This window comes from Lemur catta, chromosome 10 (assembly GCF_020740605.2).
Source record: "Lemur catta isolate mLemCat1 chromosome 10, mLemCat1.pri, whole genome shotgun sequence".
NCBI classification, from domain to species: domain Eukaryota; kingdom Metazoa; phylum Chordata; class Mammalia; order Primates; family Lemuridae; genus Lemur; species Lemur catta.
In genome coordinates this window covers 50,237,337-50,262,899 of record NC_059137.1, presented here as the reverse complement: position 1 = coordinate 50,262,899, position 25,563 = coordinate 50,237,337, and the positions used below count along the sequence as shown (strand labels likewise).

The 25,563-nt window shown below is 33.5% G+C and overlaps 1 protein-coding gene across 1 annotated transcript in view; it reads left to right on the top strand.

Moving 5' to 3' along the window:
- Positions 1-24,581, top strand: part of CNTLN (centlein) — a 284,413-nt gene extending 259,832 nt beyond the window's left edge. The window contains exons 24-26 of the mRNA XM_045562693.1: positions 4,475-4,660; positions 7,186-7,263; positions 23,669-24,581. Of these exons, the coding sequence (XP_045418649.1) occupies positions 4,475-4,660; positions 7,186-7,263; positions 23,669-23,770 (366 nt within the window). The 3' untranslated portion in view covers positions 23,771-24,581. The remainder of the gene's footprint in view (positions 1-4,474; positions 4,661-7,185; positions 7,264-23,668) is intronic.
- The last annotated feature ends 982 nt before the right edge of the window (positions 24,582-25,563 follow it).

The window sequence follows — 25,563 nt, the reverse complement described above, 5'->3', positions numbered from 1 at the left end:
AGACATGAAAGAGCACATAGTATATTATTCCATTTATATGATATTCTAGAATAGGCAAAATTTTTAAGGTGATATAAATCAGAAAAGTTGACATCTGCATGTGGAAGGAATTGGCTAAAAAGAGGCATCAGGGAAATTTATGGATTATGGAGATTTTTCTATATCTCGAGCAAGGCGGTGGTTACATATGCATACAACTGTAATAGCTCATTACACTAAACACCAAAATCTGTACACTTTATTGTAATTATGCCTCATTTTAAAAACAACCGTATTGAGGGGGAAAAAGGGTTTATGAAGGAAATGATAAAGATTTAACATATGTATAACTGGAGCCTTCAAAGAATAAAATTAATGGAATAGAACAAATATACTGCAAGTTATAATCCAAAAATAATATCCAGAAATAGACTTTAAAGGACATAATATGAACCAGGGGAAATTGATTTACTATGTCATACCCTGGATATCTTCTAGTAAAGTTTCTGGCTTTGAAAAGATAAAGAACAGCCAAGTAAAAAGTTTATGTTGCTTATAAGGGGAGAAAAAACAAAAGTGATATAACTCTGAAAGGCCATCTCAGCTCCAGAGCTTCCCTTAAGATACTATGAAGCTTCTTTTGGAACTATAGTGCAGTTCAAGTTCTCCTTCTGCCCAATCCTGCTTCCTTAAGTTTCTTATAGGTGTTGTTCCTAAGTGCACTTCTCCACAAACATCCTGCACACAAATCTCCATCTCAAGAGTTTTTTTCCCAGGGATCCAACCTGAGACCCATCAAAAAGACACATCAAATACTTATGTAAGTACTTAGGTACTTATATTTAAGTATTAATATATGTTAATACTGTCTATAAATAGTACGGATAATGCAATAAAACTACAAAACCAGAAAAAAAAGAAGTCATTACCATGTAGATATTTGAAAGGAAAAAAGTTCTTGGGTTAAAGAGAAAATTTAAACAAATTTCAGAATGTCCCTAAAAGAGTAACAGTCTAGAATTATTAGAATCCATAGGATACAGCTAAAACAGTGCTCAAAAAATTTTATTGCCTATATATTAAAATTAATAAATAAGAAATTAAAATAAATATTCAGCTAATGAATTAAGAAAAATAACAAGAACGTAAAGATTAAAATATAAATAAATTAAAATTAATAAATTAATACAAGACTTGATTTTTGAAAAAAGAAAAAAGCAATAAAATTGATCAACTTTACCTTACCTAATTAAGAAAAAAGAAAGCACAGCCATACAAAATAAGAAATGATAAATGCATAGATACAGGAAAAAGAAATCATAATAGACTACTTAGCTCAACTCTATGCAAATGAATTTGAAAGCCTAGATGAAATGGATAATATTCTAAGCAAATATAATCTACCAAAACTCACTCCAGGACAAATAGAAAATCAAAACTAATTGTCAAAAAACTACCTTCCCCTGATATAAATACTAGGCTAAATGCAAGTGAGTGCTACCACATCACTAAAGAACACATAAATTCAATCTCATTAAAATTGCTATAGAACATAGGAAAATAAAGATATCTTCCAGACTTGTACAAAATAAAAACAAATCAATCTCATATTGTAGAAATTTTAGATAAAATATTAGCAGATAAATTTAGCAGCATGTCAAAAATTAATATATCCCAGTAGAGTTTATTCTAGAAATGCAAGGATAATCCAATACTGAGAAAATTATTAATAATCCTATTAATAGATTTATGATGGAAAACAATATCATAGTTTGTATAGGGTTAGAATGGATTTAAGACAATTTATCATTTCTGTAGGAAATAAAATATAAGTGCATAGTTATTTCTTAATATATTAAAATACAGCTATCTCAACTTGAAAGCTAGTATAGTATTTCCTAGGAAATAGAAGAACTTTGCTAAAATTAGGAACAAGTCAAATATGTCCATCAATATTACTGTTTAATATAGTAATGTTCAGGAGGAATATAATAACCAGCAAAATAAGAAAAGAAAGAAATTAGAGGTATGAAAATTGAAAAATAAGAGGTAAAATTAATAGTCTTTGCACATGATTGTATTTCTACAAACTGAAGAGGAATCAACTGAAAAACTTCTATAACAAATAAGAAAATTAAGTAAACTAAATATGTACCAAGAGTCTTTATATATAAGCCAAATTCAATATTAGAAGCATCCAAAGTAAAATAAAATAAAATATCCAGAAATAAACTAGATCAATAAAAAGAAAACTTTAAAATTATTCTTAGAAACAAAAATAAAGACTTAAACAAATGGAAAGGAATAACATGTTCTTTGATTAGGAAGACTCAATATCCTAAAATGTCAACATGAGCCAAATAAAATTTAACATGATTCAAATAAAATTACCAGTAAGATTTTTGGGGGAGGGAGGGGATACAGACAAGCTGAATCTGAAATTTATATGGAAAAACCAAATAAAATACCAAGAAAAATCTGGAAAAGAATAATAAGGGGGAGGTAGCCTTAGTGATGTTAAAATTTATTATAAAGCCTCACTAATTAAAATATATTTTAAAACTTTACTAATAAAGAGAGATAAAATAGAATAGCAAGCCCAGACACTGACCTAAACGTTTATAAAATCGGTGGGGAAAAGATGGACTATTTGCTAAGTGGTGGTAGGACAACTGAGTATGATTTTATGTGATAATTTCCTAAGTGATTAAAAATGGATAAAAAGTTTACAACTGAAAAATAAAAGCAGTAGCAAAAAAAATATATCATGGTTTGAAAGTACCTTATATATGCCTCATTATGGAGATTGCTTAAGTAGCCCACTAAATTCAAAAGTGAGAAAGGAAAAGATTTATCAATTTGAGTACATAAAAAATTAAAAATATTTTTCTTTGGCATAAAGTACTATTAATGTCAAAAGAAAAAGAACAAATTGTGAAAAAATTGAGATATGTACAAATATGATTTCCCTAATATATAAAGAACTCCTGTAAATCACTAAGAAAAACAGAAAAAATGACAAAGGAAATACAATTATTTCTTAAGGCTGCTGCTCAATTTTGTTTATGATAAGAGAAATGAAATATAAAATAATGACAAGAGAAATGAAATATAAAATAATGATAAGAGAAATGAAATTTTAAAATATAGTGAATCATACGTGGGAGCTAAATATTGAAACGATCTCATGGAGACAGCAGAATGATGGTGACTAGAGCGTGGGCAGGGTAGCAGGGAGGGGGAGATAAAGTGGGGATGGTTAATGGGTGCAAAAATATAGTTAGATAGAATCAACAATATTTGATAGCACAACAAAGTGTAATAATAGGTTAGGGCATACTCTACAATAACTAAAAGAGTGGAATAGGAATGTTCCTAACACAAAGAGATGATAAATGCCTAAGGTAATGGATAACCCAATTACCCTGATTTGATTAATATATATTGTATGCCTCTATCAAAATATCACATGTACCCTACAAATACATACAAATATTAAGTACCCATAATAATTAAAAATTAAAAAATATATACTGAATAAACAAACTATACTAAAATGCCAGATTGGTCTTTTGCTAATGGTAGGGAGGGACAAATTGGTACTATGTTGGAGGGGGAGCAGGGATAGAATTAGGTACTACCAAAACTAGTTATATACTCCCTTTGGTCCAGCAGTTTCATTTCTAGTGATATATTTTTGAGATGCAAAATTGATATATGAGCACCATTATTTATTGCAACAATCCTTGATTGAGCATAAGATTGGAAACAGCCGAAACATCTAACTGACCTGCTCTCAGCTCACAAAGCCCGGCACTGAGGCACAGAACTCTGTCTATCCAGGGTAAGGGATATCTTTTTCTCATATATATATGTAGGTGTGGTGTGGGATAGTGTTTATTGATTTCTCAAAGGAGGAACTTAAAGACTTATGAAGCAGTCCAATATTTTTTATGATTTTTTTCAATCCTTCATTGTTATCTTGCCCACATAAAACTTAAATGCACTTTTACCACACTTGTCTATCTCAAGTCCTTCCAAAGCATTTCTAATCCAGTTTTAATAAAACAGAAACAACTCTTTCTCCAGTCATCTTTCATTGATTTATGTAATAATTAAATGAATTAAGTAACTTACCTGTTGCAACTAGTATATGCACGTTTAGGAATAAATAGAACTTGACCCTTGACATCAGGGCAACTAGTGGGAGTAGTTGTGCTCTGGCATGGTTAAAAGTTATCAGTTGGTATATCTGAAAGAGGGACTGATTGGAGTGCTTTGGTTAATGTAGCAAATTGGTTAAGTGGTCAATTAAGAGAGCTTTTAATGCATACTGACTATAGGTAAAGAGCAATTTATTATATTACAAAATAAATAAAATCAGAGTAATCTTAATAAAAAGTGATTTGCTAGTATCTTCACATTTTTATGTTATGACTGCTTTGTCTTCATTATGACTTCCATATGAGCCCATGTTTTTTCCAATATGTTGCAGGCTTTGGTCAAAGAGTTACAAAATGATGTTCATGTGGTGAGGCGACAAATCAGAGAGCTTAAAAAAATGAAGAAAAACAGGGATGCTTGTAAAACCTCAGCCCATAAAGCCCAGACCTTGGCAGCTTCTATCCTGAACATTTCACAGTCAGATCTAGAGGAAATATTAGACACAGAAGATGAAGTGGTAAGATCATTTAAATCTTTATTAATAAAGGGTTTATTACACATTGAATTTAAGTACATGTTTTTATTTGTTTTATGCTTTTTAGAATTTCATCTTTAAGGTAATGTTAATGAAGGTAAGATTGTTAAAATGCAAATGAGAGATACACATCCAGTATTAACCAACTCAAAAAGCCTTTAGAGTAATGTACCTGTATAATATAGACGTAAGCTAGTACATATGACTTTTGGAATTACTTGTTATTCAAGTCATTTATCCTTTCCTGTCTACTCCGTTTTATTTAATTTAGTTAATCATATTATATATCTTATAAGCCAGTATTTTAATTAAATCAACTTGAATGGATTTAACTTCACTGAGTCACCATTGATTTGAGGACTTTTCCTCCCTGTGAGGTTTTTTAAAAGTAGTAAATCTATAGGCTTTCTTGGCTAAATTCAAAAGTATTGTTGATCAATCTATTTTTTGAAAACACATTGTTGAAAAATATGTTTACTGCTTTAAATTGGGTAAAATACTCCTCAGTGAATTTATATGCATACAGGTATAGGTCTTTAGCAGCATTGCAGCACCTCTTGGAGAGGGCACTACATTTTTGACATAGCTACATAAACAGCAGAATGTCATCCTGTGCAGTCCTCTGTGAAACCTGCAGAGGAGGCTCAATCCTGTCCTACTATGCCTCTGAACTTTAATTCCTGAATATTAGACTTTTTTAGAAAAATTAAAGAGATGATGGCACTGATAGCTTCCCAATAAATATTTACTCAATGAGTAAATAAAATGGTAGACTTAACTGTTTGTATGAGATCATCTTCCAGCCACCTCCATCAGCTTCTAAGAGATCTCCTAGAGTCAAGCAAATCTACAATTTGCAAAGGTTTTTAAACTACCAAAAATTCTTAGAAAAGAGGTCAAAGGAATCCTGTAGGGATTATTTTCATCTTATGGATGAATAAGATAGTGAATTATCAGTTTCCTGTTTTCAACAACTATGCCACAATGTCTGTTCCTTTCTACCAAATTCTGAACTTTGAAGTATAAGAGCATTATCAAATATACTATCAAATATAAGACACAGAGGAGATAATGGTATCTCTGGCAAAGGTATTAACTGTGCCTATTACAGAAATTTAATTAAAATATTTTGATTGATCATGAGAAACCTAACAAAAAATTAAGGTTGAGGCCTCTACTGTTGCCTAGGAGTTTTAAAACAAGCAAATTTAGCCAAATCTCTCATGTGAGTATGTCTATATGCATGTGTGTATGTTTGCATGTAAACACATATACACTGTACATATTCTGGAACACAGAGCCACCATCTTTGTTTGGTCTTTAAAAAGATATGCTCTCAGGGCTAACAAATTAGAGAAAAGTACGCTCTTTGAATGGGCAAATTAGAAAAAGTTATCGCCTTTGATTATATGAATTAGAAGAGGGTCTCTCTTTGTAGTGCCAAAGGCTAGATGGGGCATTTCTGGTGAAGGAATGTCACCTCTGCCTCTGGGCCGATGCAGTCTGAAGACAGAGTGCACAGCACTGCAATATGTATTTCACACAATCTTAAATGAAGTCCTTCCTGGAAGGAAAAGAAGTAAAACACACTGTTCTGAGAAGGATCAGTACATCTCAATATATTTACTAGATTTAATTATAGACCAGAATTTATTTGGACTGATTCCTGCATCTTTCAGAGGTCTAGGGAGTTGAGTGCCTTGCCCAAGCAGAGCCCAGACCACCTGATTTATGCTCTTTAAACTACATTGTTCTGTATTAAATTCATGTCAAAAACTGAGAGCCTGTCTGAAGTGTCTTGCATGATGCTTGGTATACAGTTAGTTTCTCAAACCCTTCCCTTTTTGAAAAGTCCATTTTTTTTTTTTTTTGGTAAACTGAATTACAATTTTAAGTGAATCATCAACTACATATGTAATCATGTAATCAACTGCACGTTATAATTTCAGAAACATTTTATCTTGTTAGTTGATGGGTTGAAAATACTTAGTGACTTACAGCACTTTAAATTGGAGTGTCCTTTGCCTATCAGTAGATTATTGGATATTTTAAATCAACAAGCATTTAAATATACCAGAGTCATGCCACGTTCTATTTTGTTTGTAATTATGACAATTACCCCTTAGTTATCTGTTGACAAGTCAGGTTTTTGAATATAAGGTTTTATGTTATCTTACTATGGTCATCTGTAAATACAGCTGCATCTTATTTTTCACTTTATTTTAATCACATTTACCCCATCTCAGTCCCTACCTTGAGCTCCACTGCAAAGGCAGAAATAAAATATTCCTGAATTACTGTGAAATATAGCTTTATCTTGCACATGTATGCAAATATTTATAAGTTAAATATTAAAGAGAATGGATTTAAATATTCCTACTTTGAGGGGATAGGTTGCTCTTTCTTAAATCTAATTCTGCTATTTCTTTAGACTTTTTCAATACTAACAGTGTGATCAAGTTCACATAAATGCAATTGCCACCAGTGTTTTTATTTTCTTTCTCTAGGAACTTGAAAAGACAAAGATAGATGCTGAAAATGACAAGGAATGGCTGTTGCACATTCAGAAACTTCTTGAAGGACAGGTATTTCATTTTTCTGCTTCATATATTAAAACTAAGAATTCCAAGCTTTACGTTTTTACTGGATGTCTAACTTTTTGTAAACATTTACCCATTATTTACTTCTATTAGGTAAGAAGGGTTCCAATAGGTGGACAGGAAAGTTAACCCTCTATCTGTACTTTGGATTTAACAAATGAAACAAATGCCTTGGGAAAGAGCCAACATGGGTCTTAGCAAATGCATTAATTAAATTATTGAGTCAGCCTCTGTGCTTGCTAGACTGAAAAGGATCCATTCTCTCAGACCTCCTAGGAAAAGAGATTCTTTATTATGTGTCTTTAAAGTTAGTAGTTGATATGGACACCTGAGGAGTTCATGGGTTTCAGTGACCTTTTACTATGGACCTGTTTCCAGTCAATTCATGTTTTCCTCACAGCCAGACAGCTGTTTATTACTGTGTCTTCCCGCATTCTCTACAATATTTTCTACTGAGACCTCGAGCAGCTTGTTAGTGGGAAGTAAATATTGATTTGGCATCCTGTCAATGCAGAAAGAATGAAAAAATTTCCACCAGAGGCCCCTCAAACATTTTCCTATCGACGTTTTCTGGGCCGAGTGGAAAGCTGCATAGAGGATGACAAGGCCAAGACGAGTTGAAATCCCTGAGGGGTCTATTGAGACTGCTGCTGTGACCTGTGTGATACTTTTTCTTCCCTTTCAAGTATTTTTTTAATACACATAGAGTCTGCTGGGATGCGCCCCTCTTGTAAGTGATCAAGGGCAGTTTATTGGCAGGTGAGAGCCCTGCTTTTCTAGTCATAGCCGGCTTTTGTTTTGACATCACTGACAGCACGTAATGTATTCTAAAACTTTTTCATTATAGTTCTTTTTGCCCAACCTAATTGTTTATTTTTAAAACGAACTGGAACAAATAAAAGCTAAAACATATTTGTCAAAATACCAAAAAAAATATTGTCCTGTGATTTTTTTGGGAAAGTCATTGTAAATGTTTCTGTGTAAAATTGTAGATGTTTCTGTGTAAAAATTAAAAACAGAAGCTGATATTCAATGCAATTATTTTACATTTGTATTATATTAAAAAAGAGCAGTTTCTGTGCTTTAGGCAAGGTCCGGAATAAGGATAAAATATATAAACTATTCATATTCTTAGTATCAGTTTTGTATAGTTTTGAAACATTATCTGGAATCACTTCAGTAATAATATAAAGTGATTGGCAATCTTTTGCTTAAAGTTATATAAGTATAGATGTACAGATGCTAGACAAAGCCTTTTACATTGACAACTTGCTTTTGAGAAGAGAGGATATTTCTTAATCGTGTTGTGTGCCCAGAACTCAGCTCAGTGCCTGGCACATCGAGGAGTTCACTGATAAGTTTTTTTCTTTTTTTCCAGCTTGAAAATGATAAAAATAAATTTTTAATGAATTTTTAATTGTTCACCTTATAAATATGACCAATATGACCTGCATTTCTTTTAATTAGAAATTTTATCATCAGTTATGACCATAAAAATAATAAATACATGTGTGTAAAACTTTATTAAATTTTACTAAAGCTGTACTGACACTGGACCTGATTGTTTTGGCTACACATGTAGAGGTACATACACACATTCTACATTATCTGAATGTATGCTTATTCTGTCCAGTTAATGTAAAAAAAAAAAAATCCTGTTGAAAATGGCATCAGACTGCTTAATACTGCAGTTTGATATAGTGCCTTTTTGTGCCACTGAGCCTGGACTCTGGAATATAATTGCCAGGCAGTATTGATTTAATTGCCCAGGTTTATTTGTGGACTCCTAATTATTGACTGGAGGTAAATTTAATGGAGCAGCCTTTATGAACACTGGGAAACCGCTGCTGCTGCTGTTATACATAATGAACTGCATCATGTGCCTTTAGATCATTTTTCAAGCTAATTTTATTCCACTGTGACAGTATGATAACATTTAAAAAGTCAACGACTTTTTATTTTTATTATTGACTTAGGTGGTTTTGCTGATGTCTTTGAATTTTGTGAGAGAAAAAAATAGGGACTTCATTGGTTGCACTTGAATGTCACTTTGTAATTATGCCCAAGAGAAAAATCTATAAAGTAGAAAACATCCTTTTTTTTAGCCTACTTTTCTTCTCTCTCAATCCCAGCCATTATGTTTGTCCTGAATTTTAGAAAAGGTTTTCTTTGCCCACCAGTGTTTTTAGAGTCTGAGTTATGCTCACAGGATTGTGTGGGCAAAAGTGTAAATACATTCATTCATACATTTTATTTATTTTATGGCTCACAGCTCCTTTTATATGAGCTTACATGATCTTCAAGTTGTGGAATAATTGAGCACATTTTTTAAAACAATACCAATTAATCCAATATTGGTGTTTGATTATGAAAATATTTTGAAGATGAAATTATAGAAAAACTTCCCTTTTATGTCCTCTCTCTGTGTTGAGTACGGTATGTGATAGAATCCCAAGATTATAGGGGTGAATCTGGTGCTGTGATTTTGTCTTTTGTTTGAGTGGACCAAAGAATTGTTTTCTGTTAAAAAAAATTTTTTCTGCATTCATTTGGTAAAATTTCATATTGATAAAATATTTACCACAAAATAAAAAGCTGTTCTGTGATGTGGCAATAATATAATACCGACTGCTGCTGTTAGCCAGAAGTGCATGAGAACTAAAAGGTCTAAAATTTTAACCTACATATATTCCATATAGAATGCAAGTATGTCATTACTTTCATGTACTCCTTATGCAATTTATGATTTTAGATATTTGACATTTATCTGCACCCCACCTTTGTCACCACAGATATCTCGTAATAAGAACCACATTGAAAAAATATCTAAGATCTACTTTCATTCTTCTACGGCATAGCTTAGAAATTTCTTTGAACATTTTTACTTGTATTAATCTCTCTTTTCACATTAATACATATTTTAAAACTTACAATTTATGGCAGAGACAAACAGCAAAGTAATAATTATAGTAGGATGGGAGAAACCACAAAAATTAGTTTTTCTGTAGTTTAGGGAGTGGGAGGGAAAAAAAGAGATAGGAAAGGTAGGCTGGGACCAAATTATTAATATAAAAGTTTTTGAGCAGGACAGGGACATAATTAGAGTTGTGCTTTAGAAAGATGCATGAGATTAGCATGTAGGATGGTTTGCAGAGAGAAGAGACTAGGAACAAGAAAGTAGTCTAGGTGAGGGGCAGTGGTGGTATGGATGTGTCCTGGCCATAGAAATAGAAAGGCCAGAGATAGATGCGCTCCTCATTGTAGTGATTGAATAGATAGCAGTAATGAGATTAAATGAAGGGGCCAGAAAGCAAAAAACAAATATAAGTGAGTTTAATACCCTGCATGATGAGAAAGATGATGATACCTCTAAGAGTTTTAGGAAACAAGAGAAGTAAAGCAGGTTTGGTAGGAAGGAGAAGTTAAATAATGATTGAAACCAGAGAACATTTAGTAGGTTAACAATCGATATAATTTCTTAAAAGTAACAATATTCAGTGATTCACAGTTTTTCATCCATTTAGACCAGCCTTTTGTCTGGCTCTACTCAGTGAAATTTAACCATTTCCGAACACATTTCAAACTCTTGCATTTCAACAACAAAAAGACAAATACTCAGTTTAAAAAAGGGCAAAATATTTGAGCAGACATTTCTCCAAGAAGATATACAAATAGTCAATAATCACATAAAAAGATGCTCAACATCATTAGCCATTAGGGAAATGCAAATCAAAAACCAAAATGATATACTACTTCATACCCACTAGGGTGGCTATAGCCAAAAACACAATAACAAGTGTTAGTGAGGATATGGAGAAACTGGGACCCTCACATGTTGCTGTGGGAATGTATAGTGGCACAGCCCCTGTGGAAAATAGTGGCAGTTCCTCAATCTTCTGTTAAAGATAGAGTTACTATATGACCAGCAATTCCACTCCAAGGTACATACTCAAGAGAAATGAAACATATTTACATATAAAAACTTATACATGAATATTCATAACAGTATTATTCATAATAGTTCAAAGTATTATTATAGGAACAACTTAAAGGTCCATCAACTGATGAATGGATAAACAAAATGAGGTATATTCATACAATGAAGTATTATTCAACCACAAAATGAAATGAAATATTGGTACGTGCTACATCATGGAAGAACCTTATAAATCTTATGTTAAGTGAAAGAAGCCAGTCGCAAAATGCTATATATAATATGATTCCATTCTTATGAAATGTCAAAAAAAGGCAAATCTATAAAGACAGAAAGTAGATTAGTGGTCACCAGAGGCTGAGGGAAAATGGAGAGTAGCTGCTAATGGCTGCAGAGTTTCTTTTGGGGGTGATGAAAATGTTCTGGAATTAGAGAGTGGCAATGGTTGCCCAACCTTATGAATATACTAAGAACCTATGAATATACATTTTTAAATGATGAATTTTGTTATGTGAATTATGTCTCCATTTAAAGCCACCAATTCCTTGATATGTAACATATTTTTAAAAGGGGAAAAAAGAATACATTTAAAAGTAGGCCTGGTGCAGTGGCACACACCCGTAGTCACAACTACTCAGGAGGCTGAGGCTGGAGGATTGTTTGAGCCCCGGCGTTCAAGACCAGACTGTGTAACATAGTGAGACCCCGTCTCTAAAAAACAAAAAAATAAGAAGTAATTCAACAAAGTACTTATGTTACATATGCTGTGTTCCTCACCATTAGCAGACATTTCTTTAAATGCATCTAAATTTGAATTTCTGTCTACTGGCTATAAATATGAGTAAATGAGATGCATTATTTATTTCTAATCTATTAGTTTCCTTTCAGTTGGCATGTAAGAAGATGTCTCTCTCTTATACTCTAATTGATCTTACTTATTCACATATCCAAACAAGGAGTCAGTTTTTTAAAACTTATCCCCTAAAAGACATTGTTTTTCTGTTTTGCCCATTCTGATCCCCGAAATTAAAATTATAATAAAGACCATTTTCAGGCCTTGGTAATACCCAGAACAGTCCTTTGTACTTGGGATTTTATAAAGGCAATGAAAAGAATCAGTAGAGATAAAACTGAGCCTATGCTGTGGAATTCATTGAAAAACTATATGTGAGTGCCTACTACATATTATTTCAGGAAAACAGCAGTGAACAAAAGAGATAAAAATCCACTACCTTCATGGAGTTTACGTTTTGGGGGATGGAAGACTATAAGCAAATAATTAAAATTATAAACTATGAAATTTACTAAACAGTTAACTTGAGTAGAATTATGGGTACATATATTAAAATATGAATATGTATATAAAACAAATCGTATACAGTTATAACCAGAGTATGGTTCTTTACTAATATTTGTGTAAAAACCCTTAGCCATAAATGACTAGAAAATGTGTCTGATTTTGTTTTGTGTTGCTTTATTCTTTGTTATTTGTGAATCCTTTTCTAGGTTTTATTTTGTTCATTTTAGTCCACTTTGTATAGATCATTTTCTTGTATTGGACTATATAAAAAATTCTGTCTTTTTGCTTTCAGTTGTTGAGAATTTAAAGTACAGACTTTGATCAGTGGTTATTCTTTAGCTTTAAATATTCCTATTCCTATTTGTTCCTTTAGGTCTTGCAAATACTGAAATTTAAAATAGCTCACTTTCCCCAGTGTCCTCTCTGCAAAATATGCTTACCTTCTACAGAATGCCTTGTAGTGTGGCAGTGAAATGGTTTTATAAATTTCCCTGGCTTTTGTAAATAGAGTACACTGCCATACTGAAGATTAACTGAAAGTTTTTCCTTGTAACTCTTAAGACATTTATTCTGTGGTAGATTATATTACTCTTATAACATGTACATTCACATGCTTGCATACTCAGACACTCACCCTCTCTCACGCATATAAAGCCATTCACTCAGTCACCCGCAGAGACTTATTCCTCACATCTAGATGAAGTAGCAAGAGTTAGAAATTCTGCACTCAGAGCCTTGCTGGATTTTTAAAAATTTAACTCTTTCAAACCTTTTTTCATATAACCAGAAAAAAAAAATACGTGGGTAGATTTAAAAGGACCCTTTAAATAAAAAAAAATTAAATTTATTTGAATCTACATTTCCAGTTCTTCCTTGTAACTATATTTTTTCTCATTTTAGTAATTTTTTTGTGTAGTTTTATCTCCTCTAATGTATATCCTTGTGCTATAAGAAAAGAAAGTTTATAACTAGTATTCTAAAATTTGAACCAGATATAAAAAGATTTCTGCCTAGTTCTTTATCAACACCTAATTAAATTGCTATATATATATGAAATTAATAATGCTGTTTATTCAACAAATTTTTATTGAGTGCTTACACTATGTAATAGTACTAGTCAGCATGGGAAATAAACAGGCAGTTCAGATCCCAAACTCTAAATTAGAAAATTAGTAAGTATTAGTGAGGGTGTGGAGAAATTGGTACCCTTGTACATTGCTAGTGGGAATATAAAATGGTACAGCTACTGTGGAAAACATGATGATGGTGCCTCAAAATATTAAACATCGACTTACCATATTACCTAGCAATTCCACATCTGGGTATATCTCTAAAAGAATTGAGAGCAGAGGCTTGGGCAGGTATTTGTACACCAATGCTCATAACAGCATTATTCACAATAGCCAAAAGGTGGAAACAATCCTGATGCCTATTGATGGATGAATGGATAAACAAAATGTGGTATATACATACAATTGATCATTCAACCTTAAAAAGGAATGAAGTACTGACACATGCCACAGCATGAATGAATACTGAAGACATGAAGCTAAGTGAAATAAGCCAGACACAAAAGGACAAATACCACATGATTCTACTTATATGAGGTTCCTAGAGTAGTCAAATTCATAGAGACTGAAAGCAGAATAAAGGTTGCCAGGGACTGGTGAGTAGAGGGGAAGGGGGGTTATTATTTCAGAAGTACAGAGTTTCAGTTTGGAAAGATGAAAACGTTCTGGAGATAAGATGGTGGTGACGTTTATGTGACAATATGAATATAAGTAATACCACCGTATGGTAGATTTTAAAATGGTTAAAATGATAAAAATTTATGTTAGGTTTATAACATACAACAACTTTTTAAAAAAAATCTAAAGTAGGAATTATACTCAGTATATGGGGGACACAGGTAATATTCCTTTCCATTGTGATTTAATTTATTTAATTTACAGAGGGTAACATTATCTTCTTATTTCCAAAACATCAGGAAGCTCTTATTAGTATAAGAGCCAAATTAGTGTAGCCCAATTCTGCCTTGTGGATAGACAAATTCCTTGAGGGAACACTGAGTAGTCTTTTATCTCCTGTAATGTGCTATGGCGAAGTAAACAGTACATTGTGCCCTAAAATTATGATTACCCAGAAGACCAGTGTATTAATAGAATGAAATCACTCCTATTTTTGCACCGTGAAGCCCAGCCTGTGTCACCACAATCTGTTCTTCGTAACATCCAAGGGATATCAGCAAGAACCTTTTTCATATAGATCTAGAACTAGATTTTGCCCTGACCTGCAGACAACAGAACAAGATATATGAAAGGAAGTGTTTGAGGTAATCAAATCAAAACTCCGTACTTAAAATTTTTGCATTGTAAAATATCTAAACTATCTAAACTAACCATTATTCCAGTGCATGACCTCTGCCTGTGGAATTATAGAAAATTCAGTCTCAGGCAGGTAACACTGAAAATGGACTTTTTCAGTGTTACCTGCCTGAGACTCTTAATTCAGTTTCTCCTTATATTGACCAAAACTGTCTATGTGCAGTATACTTGCCATGGCTTATCGTCAAAATGGCTTATAGTTAAAAGACCTGGGTTTTTGTCCTGTATCACAATAGCATGTAAAGCAGTTAGCTCAAGGCAAGTAACTAAAACCTGTTTAACTCAGTGTCTTCAACGATGAAACAGGAAAAAATATCACCTCACAGACTTGGAATGATAAATAAAATAATGCATGTAAAAATATACTGTCACCTGTGAAAATGTTTTGTCACCCTTAAAAACGATAATAATAGTTGAAGCCAAGGGAAAATATATGGAAAATAATTCAAACTTATTATTCTGGTGATTTCCTATGTTTAATCATTAATTTTTAATATATTTTAAAAGCACATATTTTTGCCATACTTGGTACTAGTCACCCCAAAAGGTGCCTAGCCCATTGCCTGGCATGTAATAAGCACATGATAAATACAGTCATGCACAGCATAAGGACATTTTACTCAATGACAGAATGCATTATACAATGGTGGTCTCATAAGATTATAATTGAGCTGAAAAATTCCAATCACCTAATGACATTGTAGCCATCATAATGTTACAGTACAACACGTTTCTCAAGTGTTTGTGGTGATGCTGGTGTAAACAAACCTACTGTGCTGCCAGTCACATAAAATTATAGCACATGCACTTATGTACAGTACGTAGTACTTGGGAATGATAATGAAAGACTTTGTTACTGATTCACATATTTATTATACCATATTGTTACCATTATTTTACAGTGAACTCCTTGTACTTATTTTAAAAAGTTAACTGTAAAAGCCTCAGAAAGATCCTTCAGGAGGTATTGCAGAAGAAAGCATTTTTATCATAGGGGATGACAGCTCCATGCATATTATTGCCCCTGAAGACCTTTCAGTGGGACAAGATGTGGAGGTGGAAGACAGTGATACTGATGATCCTGACCCTGTAAAGGACTAGGCTAATGTGTGTGTTTGTGTCTTAGTTTCTAAAAAAAAAGTTTGAAAAGTAAAAATAAATAAATAATTCTAAAAATAGAAAAAGCTTACCGAGTAAGGATATAAAGAAAGAAAATTTTTGTATAGCTGTAGAATATGCTTATATTTTAAAGTAAGTGTTATTACAAAAGATTCAAAAAGTTGAAATAATTTAAAGTTTATTAAGCAAAAAATTTATAGTAAACTAAGCTTAATTTATTATTGAAAAAGGAAAATTTTATTTTATAAACTTATTGTAGCCTAAGAATAGACTACTTATAAAGTCTACAGTAGTGTACAGTAATGCCCTAGGCCTTCACATTCACTCACCACTCACTCACTGACTCACCCAGATCAACTTCCGGCCCACAGGCTCCATTCATTCATATAAGGGTACCATTTTTTATCTTTTATACTGTATTTTTTACTGTAACTTTTCTATGTTTAGATACACAAATACTTACCATTATGTTGCAGTTGCCTGCAGTATTCAGTACAGTAACATGCTGTACAGGTTTGTAGCCTAGGCACCACATAGCCTAGGTGTGTAGTAATCTATACCATCTAGGTTTGTGTACGTATGGTCTATGATGTTCCTACAGTGACAAAATCACCTAACACATTCTCAGAACATATCCCCATGTGTTGAATGCTCTCAAAGAGCATGTATAATCCATCATCCACATTCACCCAGATTCTGGGGTAAATTATATTTAAATCAACACTTAGTAACACAGTAATGAACAAAAGACTGACTAATTCAACTCTCTCTTGGATCTTTCTGAATCCCTTTATTTTTCCTACCTTTATAATTAAGGGTTGTCTTAGTCATTTCAGGCTGCTATAACAGAAAACCATAGACTGGGTGGCTTAAACAATAAACATTTATTTCTCACAGTTCTGGAATCTGGGAAGTCTAAGATCAGGCACTGGCAATTCTAGTGTCTGGTAAGGGCATTCTTCCTGGATTGTAGATTGTGGCCTTCTTGTTGTATTCTCACATAGCAGAGAGAGAGAGAAAGAGAGCAAGCTCTCATATCTCTTCCTATAAGGGCATTAATTCCATTCATGAGGGTTCCACCCTCATCACCTAATTACCTCCCAATGGCCCCACCTCTTAATACCATCACCTTAGGGTTTAGGATTTCAACACATGAATTTGGGGGGAACACAAGCATTCAGTTCATAAGGATTTGCCTGCTAAATACTTTTTATATCAATTAAGCCATTTCTTTTCCTGAATTCAGAGTTCATATCCATGTGATAAACATTGGTATTCATACCCAGTCATTTTGAGCCCCAAATAATTTCTTTAGTGTCTCCATAAAGAGGGACTTTTGCTTTTTGCAATAGACTATAAACTCTGAAAGGTTCTGTGTGGTGTGTTTATTTCATCTAGTAATGAAGGAGCATCTAGGGAATGACCATATCCTCTGAAAGTATACATACTACACAGTTCCTGGTATTTGAGAGGAAAGTCTACCGTATTAGGATAGACTGAATACCAGTATTAAGAAGCATTCTTTGTTTAATATATCAGGGCTTTGCCTAGAAGACTATTAGGACCTCAAAAAGTTCTTACAAGGATTTGGGGGAAGTGAGATAAGGCAGGCTCCATGTGAGGCAAATGTCTAAAAAGGTTGCAGGAATCCAAACTAATGTCCAAGGGGGTTTAGGGAATTGAGGTCCTTTCTGGGCTGCTGTCATTGTCCAAGACATTGTCTTAAAGATGAGGGCACATAGCAATGGTCTCTGATCTATGACAATACTGGTCATTAGTTAGGTAAAAGTGACTTGATGGGGGTGGGAAATGAGAGAGGGGAGACCACTGCCAGCTGACAAGGACCCAGTGACAAGGGGTTAGCTCTGTCTAGGCAAGTTGTCAGGACAGAGAATGATAGTGTCACTGAGGAACCAGACACGAAGTCTAATCACAGGCCTAGAGATACTGTTGGGTTTGAAGGAAAGGCTACAGCTAGTTAAGTGTTCAAGCATTTCTCTTCTGTCTTATATAACTTCCCATGTCCATAAAGAACTTGCTGGCAGTTCATTTTACTAAATCCTGAAGTGTCCTACCATGGGTCATCCCCACCCCATAGACTTTATATTAGTAAATAGGATAGATCATCCATGCACTTTAAGTGTTATGGAAGCACCCCTCAAGGCAAAAGAATAAATAAAATAACAAATACTTTCAACTCTTTATTCTCAGTTCTGTCTTATAACTTCTAAAGTAAGGTTCACAATTAAAGAGAAAACAAATTATAGCCTTTACCAGAGTTTGAAAGCAGCAGACACAATCTTCTCTGTGTCAATTTTCAGAACAACTCTAAGAGATTAATCTTTTAGGATGTGTGGCAGAAATATAAACATCTAGGGAACTTAACTCAAAATTCATTACCAAATTTGAATTATAAATAAATTGTTACTTCTAATGACGTTCTTGGATATTTTTAAAAGTACAGTCCTTTAATTATGAGATAATAGAGTGGATCCTATCTACCTAGATGTGTGTACGCATGTATGTGTGTGTCTGTGTATGTGTGTGTGTAGGCATGTGTGTGCATATATAAATAAATATATAAATATACCAAATTTTGCACCTTTAATTTTATAACAATAAACTACATTGGCATTACTTACTGAAGTCTCAAATGCTCACTAAATCAGACTTTTTAAGAGCAGATATAATACATAACATTTTGTATTTTTCACTTTCTATATGACTCAAGTTAGATAAAGATCAAATTTTATTTTAAAAGCAATATCTTTTTGGTAATAGTCTTCAAACCAAAGACAAGAATAAAAATGGTAAACTGTTAATTTTATCCTTTAAATTTAAAAGTTGCCCTTATTTTTTTTCTTTCAACACAAAAATTTTGAATTTTATATTAATAGTATTAAGAGCATATTCCAGTTAGTGCTGATGTTATAAGTTATTTATATATTTTTTCAGTCATGGATATTAGGCTTTGCTATTTTTTCAAGGTAGCTCTCAGACATCTGCAGTCATCATTTGTATCTCAACTTTATACAGAAACATCTCTAAAGGAAGCCACAATTTGTAAGTGTGAGTGATAAATTTAAGATTTTTACAGTGGCATACCTGATCCTAAAGGCTAACAAACATCTGCAGATGCTTACATGTAAGAGAAGCCAAAAAGCTGTATGAAATCAGGGGAATCCCTCCAGTAATGGCAATCACATTTTGCAACAGGGATAGCCAGAATGAGTAGGAAGACCTGCCTTAAGATTACATGTGGACCAAGCAGAACTCTTGCTGTTTAGACGTCCCAGTTAAGTTTCTGTACCAAGAAATTTCGCTCAGTATCAAATCTCCACCTGTCCATTTTTCCCCTTATGCTGAAGGGTTCAGATTGTGTAACTCTGCACTGGCAATGACCAGGACTATCTCTTCTCCTTTTTTGTCAATGTGAGAGAAATAAATCATGCAGGCTCTCTGGGTTTTGTAATCCCTGGCACATGCCATCTGAGATGAAGCCCACGGCAGCATAATTGTTGGATTTGTTGTTTCAGATGTATTTGACAGGGTGAGTGAGAGAAGATCTTTCTTCTTGGTCAGTCAGGTTATTAATTCAATCCAACTCCAAAATCCTTTCAGTAAAAGGGTACTTGTGCCTTTCTGTATCTGAGGGATTTCTAGAGGGGGCTTAACTCCCTCCAGAATGCATACAGAGATAATGTCATTGACTAAACTGATTGTATGAAATAAACTTGCACTTAGTCAGGACTCCAAAGTAGCAGAAGGTTTGGTCTCCTGCTCTTAGTGTTTTTAAAACATTTGGACTTTAAAAGAATGTGGCAAACAAATAAGCAGATCCTGTGAATTTTTAAAGTACTTTCCAGGCTATATCATAATTTAAGAATAGTTTTAGTCCTAGCTAACCAGTCCAGAGCTGTATGCTGAAAATTGATGTTCATGTGGCACTGTAAGATTTGAAGCTTTCTTGAATCACTGAAGATTACATTATGTTCTGTATAGCCTTCAGGTTAACTATAACTTAGGACATTTAAGAATTAACGTGATATAAATAATAACTCTCAATTAACCAAAATCACCAGGTAATTTGAAAATCCCATTCTAGACTAAGCAGAAAATTTTATTTTTACAATCCACGAAAACAGTTTGTTAAATAAGTAAATAGTATCAGCTTGGTAAGAGAGGATATTTTTGAAACTGAAGCTGTTAGTGCATTAATTATTTGAATACATGTTGAGTGTATTCCATACAGCAGGAACTATTTGAAAAGTAGGAGGGACATCTGCTTAAAGTTTTTTAGTTGACAGTTACTTTAATTTGTTCTATTCATTGGGAAAAAAAGAATATATTTTATGAAATGTATTATAGTTCTGACTTTTCCTTAATCTTCCTCTAAATTTGTTTAAATTATTAACTATTTTGTTAGAACATTACATTAATTTTCTATTATGAAATCACACTAATTGTGATTGAGCCTTATATATTTAAAAAATAATTTTTAAAAGACCTAAAGCTGGATTTATAGTTATCAATAACCTATAAGTTATAAACAGCAAATAGAGTGAACCCTGCGTTTAGAGGGAAAAAAATTATGAATTGGTTTATTAAAAAGGAAAATATAAAAATTGAATTAAAATAAATTTTTAAAATCTCTAACTTGTAAGGCATGTGAACTTTTGTCTAAAATTATATAAAGACAAATATTATTCTTCTGAACTATTTGTAGACAAAAATATAGGGCAGTAGATGTACACATACTGTACATCTTTATTTAAGGGTTGACTGCTTTTTGAAACCTGTAATCTGTAAGCCTCTATACAGAATTTAAAGGAAGCTTACAGTCCAATAATAAAGGATTGACAAATAGTTGTGTTTAACTTTGGGGCTTTTAGCTTTATTGGGAACCAGAGGAAGAGAATAAAAGGAGTTGTTGGCAGTAAATTAGTAAATGGACCTCTTTTTCCATATTGGGGGCTTCCTGGAAGAGAAATTCTTTGAGAAAGATTTTTTAAATGCAATGTTCAAGTGCATGATATGTTGAAAATTGTTCAGATAACAAGATAAGAAGAGTAGATTTAGATTTAAACTTGAAATGAAATTTGCAGATGATTAATGTTAGTACATTGTGGCCTGGTGAAAGGTCTGTGACATTACTACATAGGAAATTATATAACCAGCATGTTTCCCAAAGTGTATTACAGGGACCACTAGTTCAACATGATAAATAGACCATGGATAAATGAGTTTAGAAATAGGATATTACATTGCCCTCTTGGATAAACACAGTGCCTGTTAGCATCTTAAAAACTCTTAAGAGGCCTGAAATAGAGGAACATTTATAAAGTTTGATTTTGTTTCCCAATTTTTTTGATCAGATAACCATTCTTTAAGAAAAATTTTAGGAAATGAACTTTTTTTTTTTTTTTTTTTGAGACAGAATCTCACTTTGTTGCCCTGGCTAGAGTGAGTGCCGTGGCGTCAGCCTCGCTCACTGCAACCTCAAACTCCTGGGCTTAAGCGATCCTACTGCCTCAGCCTCCCCAGTAGCTGGGACTACAGGCATGTGCCACCATGCCCGGCTAATTTTTTCTATATATATTTTTAGTTGTCCAGATAATTTTTATTTCTATTTTTAGTAGAGACGGAGTCTCTCTCAGGCTGGTCTCGAACTCCAGACCTCGAGCATTCCACCCGCCTCGGCCTCCCAGAGGGCTGGGATTACAGGCGTGAGCCACTGCACCCGGCCTAGGAAATGAACTTTTAAACACTCACTTCTGCTTTTGCTCTATGAGTAAGCAATTATTCCTGTCTTTTCTTCCTTTTTGATAGAATTACATATGGTCCTGAGTGACATAGTTTAAATATAAGAATTTGCCAACAGTTTCTTCAGTTTTATTGTGTATTTCTTTAAAACCAAATATTAATGCCCTGAAGATTTAAATTATCTTATTTGTAAAACTCGCAGTTTTGCCAAATATAATTTTTTTCCACATCTAAGAAGAGCAATTTATTAAAATGAGAATTTGCTATTAGTATCATTCTTTCAGAAGAGAATTGAACATACCCATTTTTCTTGAGTCTAGGGTGCACTTTTCCCACTTTTTCACATTTCTGAAATTGGAATGCATATACAGTATACGTATATTTAATGTGGTAGATTTTTCTCCCCAGAAAAACTATTTTTAAGTCACTGTGTATATCTTACATTCAGCTGTATTTTAAAACTTAAGAAATGTGCCATTTGAGTATCTTATACTTTCTTCATTGGTAAGTTTCAAATAAGAAAAATCGTATGACACTCCTGTGTTTCTGGGGAACAGACACAGGCTCAGACGATCCTAAGGAGAAGGCAGATAGACTGCTGTGAAGATAAGAAGGCACTGAAACTAGACAGCTATTTAGGACTGAGGCAGTTCTCTGAACCAGCTTCGGTCTCCATTTCTCCTTCACGGCCCATGTGGTCTGTTTGTTCCTGTCTGCTCTGTAGTTTTACTGCCACAGCCAATCTTTTCTCTTTCCACCAAATTCAGGAAATAACCATTCTGGTTGGTTTATTGAATTATATATAGGAGTGATTTATATAATATTATATATAATACCTTAGGTGGGCACAGCTGAGCACCCGTACAGAGGCCATCAGGCTGTCTTTGCCAGGTGCCGACAGTGATGCTGTCAGTGGTCATCCTAGCACAAAAAAGCGCCTGATGCTACTTCCCTGAAAGCAAGGGAGCGGGCATGATAAGCATTGTCATTAATATACTCAGGAAAACAAAAGTAGTCTTTCCTTGATTGATCAAAAGGACAAGTCCAAGAAATGACTTAATGAACTTCCTAATTATGACAGACCCCTTATGTGAGACTAGATAGCTGGGAACAAGGATAAAAGGAAGTTGGTAAGTCTATGGAAAATAATTGGGGCAAAAACATTTCAGATTTTCTTTTACTTATAGCCTGTAACTATCTTGTATGAGTTGGAGTTCTACAGGCAACCCAGGGAAGCGCAGAGGGAACAATAAAACTGTACCAGAAAAGTTATATAAATTATGAAATTTTAAAATGTACTCTACATTTCATAAACTCAGCAGTTTGCAACATGTGTATTACACTTTGATATGCCAAACAACTTTTCTATAACAACTTAATCACCAGGTATACTTTTGTCATTTTTTTCCTCTGAAGTTTTTACCCCACAACTCTTGAGATGTTCTGCTCTAACACAGACAAGTGTATTGATAGTTCCTTCTCATTCTTTTATGAGTGATGAACATACGGTACTACTTCTGTGGGCCTGTGTGCCCTAGAGATGACTGTAACCTGCTATTGATCAGCTGATTGAAGATAAATGGCTTAGCTGCTTGTATTGCAGATTACATCATTAACATGGTCAGTAAACCATGAATTGTTCAATAAGGCGTTTATCTTTTTTCATTTTACTTCTGCTCTTTTATCATTTTTATTAGAAAAGACAAAATTACCCACACTAACCAGCAAGATCAGTAGAAAAGAGATCCAGTAGGGTACCATTATGGGTGCAAAGTTGCAGGTAGCTAAGTTCTAATGATTTAATGATATTTAGTGTATGTTTTTGAACTGAAGAAAATATAGAAAATATAGAGTTTTAATAATCTTTTTTTGTGTGTGTTTTTCTTACAGCTTCCTTTTGCCTCATATTTACTAGAAGCAGTACTGGAGAAAATAAATGAAAAAAAGAAACTGGTTGAAGAATATGTCACAATTATGAAAGATATTAGATGATATTAAAATGGAGAGCTTTATCTCAAATGTGAAAACTTTTTCTGTGGTATGACTGGAAAATATGCATTGCAGTCCTGACACAGTATCTGCTCCGGTTATCAGTAGTCAGGTTCAATATCAAAATAAGAAGTCTCTGAAACTAATTGCTGAACAAGTGAAACTAATTAAGTGCATAGCCATTTAAAAGGAAATAGTGTAGCATTTGATTGTTGAATACAAATATTGCCACAAATCAATACTAACTTAAAAATAATTTTCCTTCCAGTGAATTAAAAGAAACTGGAAAAAGCTTGTGACACACAAATTGGTTTGAGCACAAAAAGGAAAAAGTAGAAACTAAGGCCTTAATGTTTTAAGTGTCATAAAGAAACTAGACTTTTTACATAAAACTACATAAATGGCCATAAATGATCCAGTGAGCAAGACATTTGTATTGTAAGCAAATATAAAATGAAGCATCATAACTTAAGGATGAGCATTTAATGAAATACATTGTGTGATCCAATCATATCTGTTCTCATTGATATACTGGATTGTACAGGAGATACTGTGTTTTTCTAGAGCTATTTGGCAAAAATAAAAATATTTTCTTTCTCTCTCTTTTAAATTCACAGTACTGTAATTTGTGTGGTCATATGAATTAGCAAGGGACCACAAACAGAGTGTATAAAATTAGGCTAGACCTAACAAAACTCCTACTGTTTCTATTAATTAAAGTTCCAGTCTTAACAATGATGCCATCCTTATCTGGATTCCTGAACATTCCCACCTCATTTTACCTCTTCACTATGTTCCCTCCACACCCTTTTTGGTGACTCCGATTCTGATTCCGCAAACTTGTGCCTGCCTCCCACATTTGCCCTTGGTATTCTCTCTTTCTAGAACACTCTGTGCTTATCTTTTCTCATGGCTGCCCCCTTCTCATCATTCAGGTTTACCTTTCCCTTTCCCTCAGAGACACATTCTCTGACCATCTTATTTAATTTCCTTATAGCACAAAATTATCTATCTGTTCACGTACTTATTTTCCTGTCTGTTTTCTCCTTGTCCTCCTTTAAAATGTAGGCCCCACGAGAATAAGGCAGCGGGTGGCAGATTAGAGCCACAGGCCAAATCTGTCTGGCTGCCTGTTTTGTATGACCCACAAGCTAAGGATGGTTTTTACGTTATTAAATGGTTAAAAAAAAATCAAAAGGATGATAGTATTTTGTAGCATGTGAAAGTTACATAAAATCTAAATTTTGGTGTCCATCAATAAAGTTTTATTGGAACACAGTAATGCTCATTCATTTATGCATTGTTTATGACTGCTTTCACGTTACAGTAGTGGAGCTGAGTTTTGCTGCAGAGACTCTGGTGCTCTCATCACTTTGCACTACTGCTTGGCGCACTACGGATCACAACGGATCACAACAGCCTGAAGGCATTTCAACTGCCACAAATACCGCCTTACTGTAAGTTTTTAAAATACCAGTGCAACTCATAGCAAAACAAGAAGAGACAAATGGCCATCAAATGTCACACATTTAAGGCATAATGAAGTGTGGATTATTTTGATATTGAATTAAATGGCAAAGCATTGTGTTTATTATATAATGACAAGATTCCTATACTAAAATAATGCAATATACATCAGCAATACCAGAATAAGCACTCATCAGAATATTCCCAACTCACAGGAAGCGACATAAGGAAAAAAATCACAAAATTTAAAATGAAATGTCTCATCACAGCAGAAATTTGTTACAAAGATAAAAATGAGGCTGCAGAGTATTACCTTGATACCCAAACTA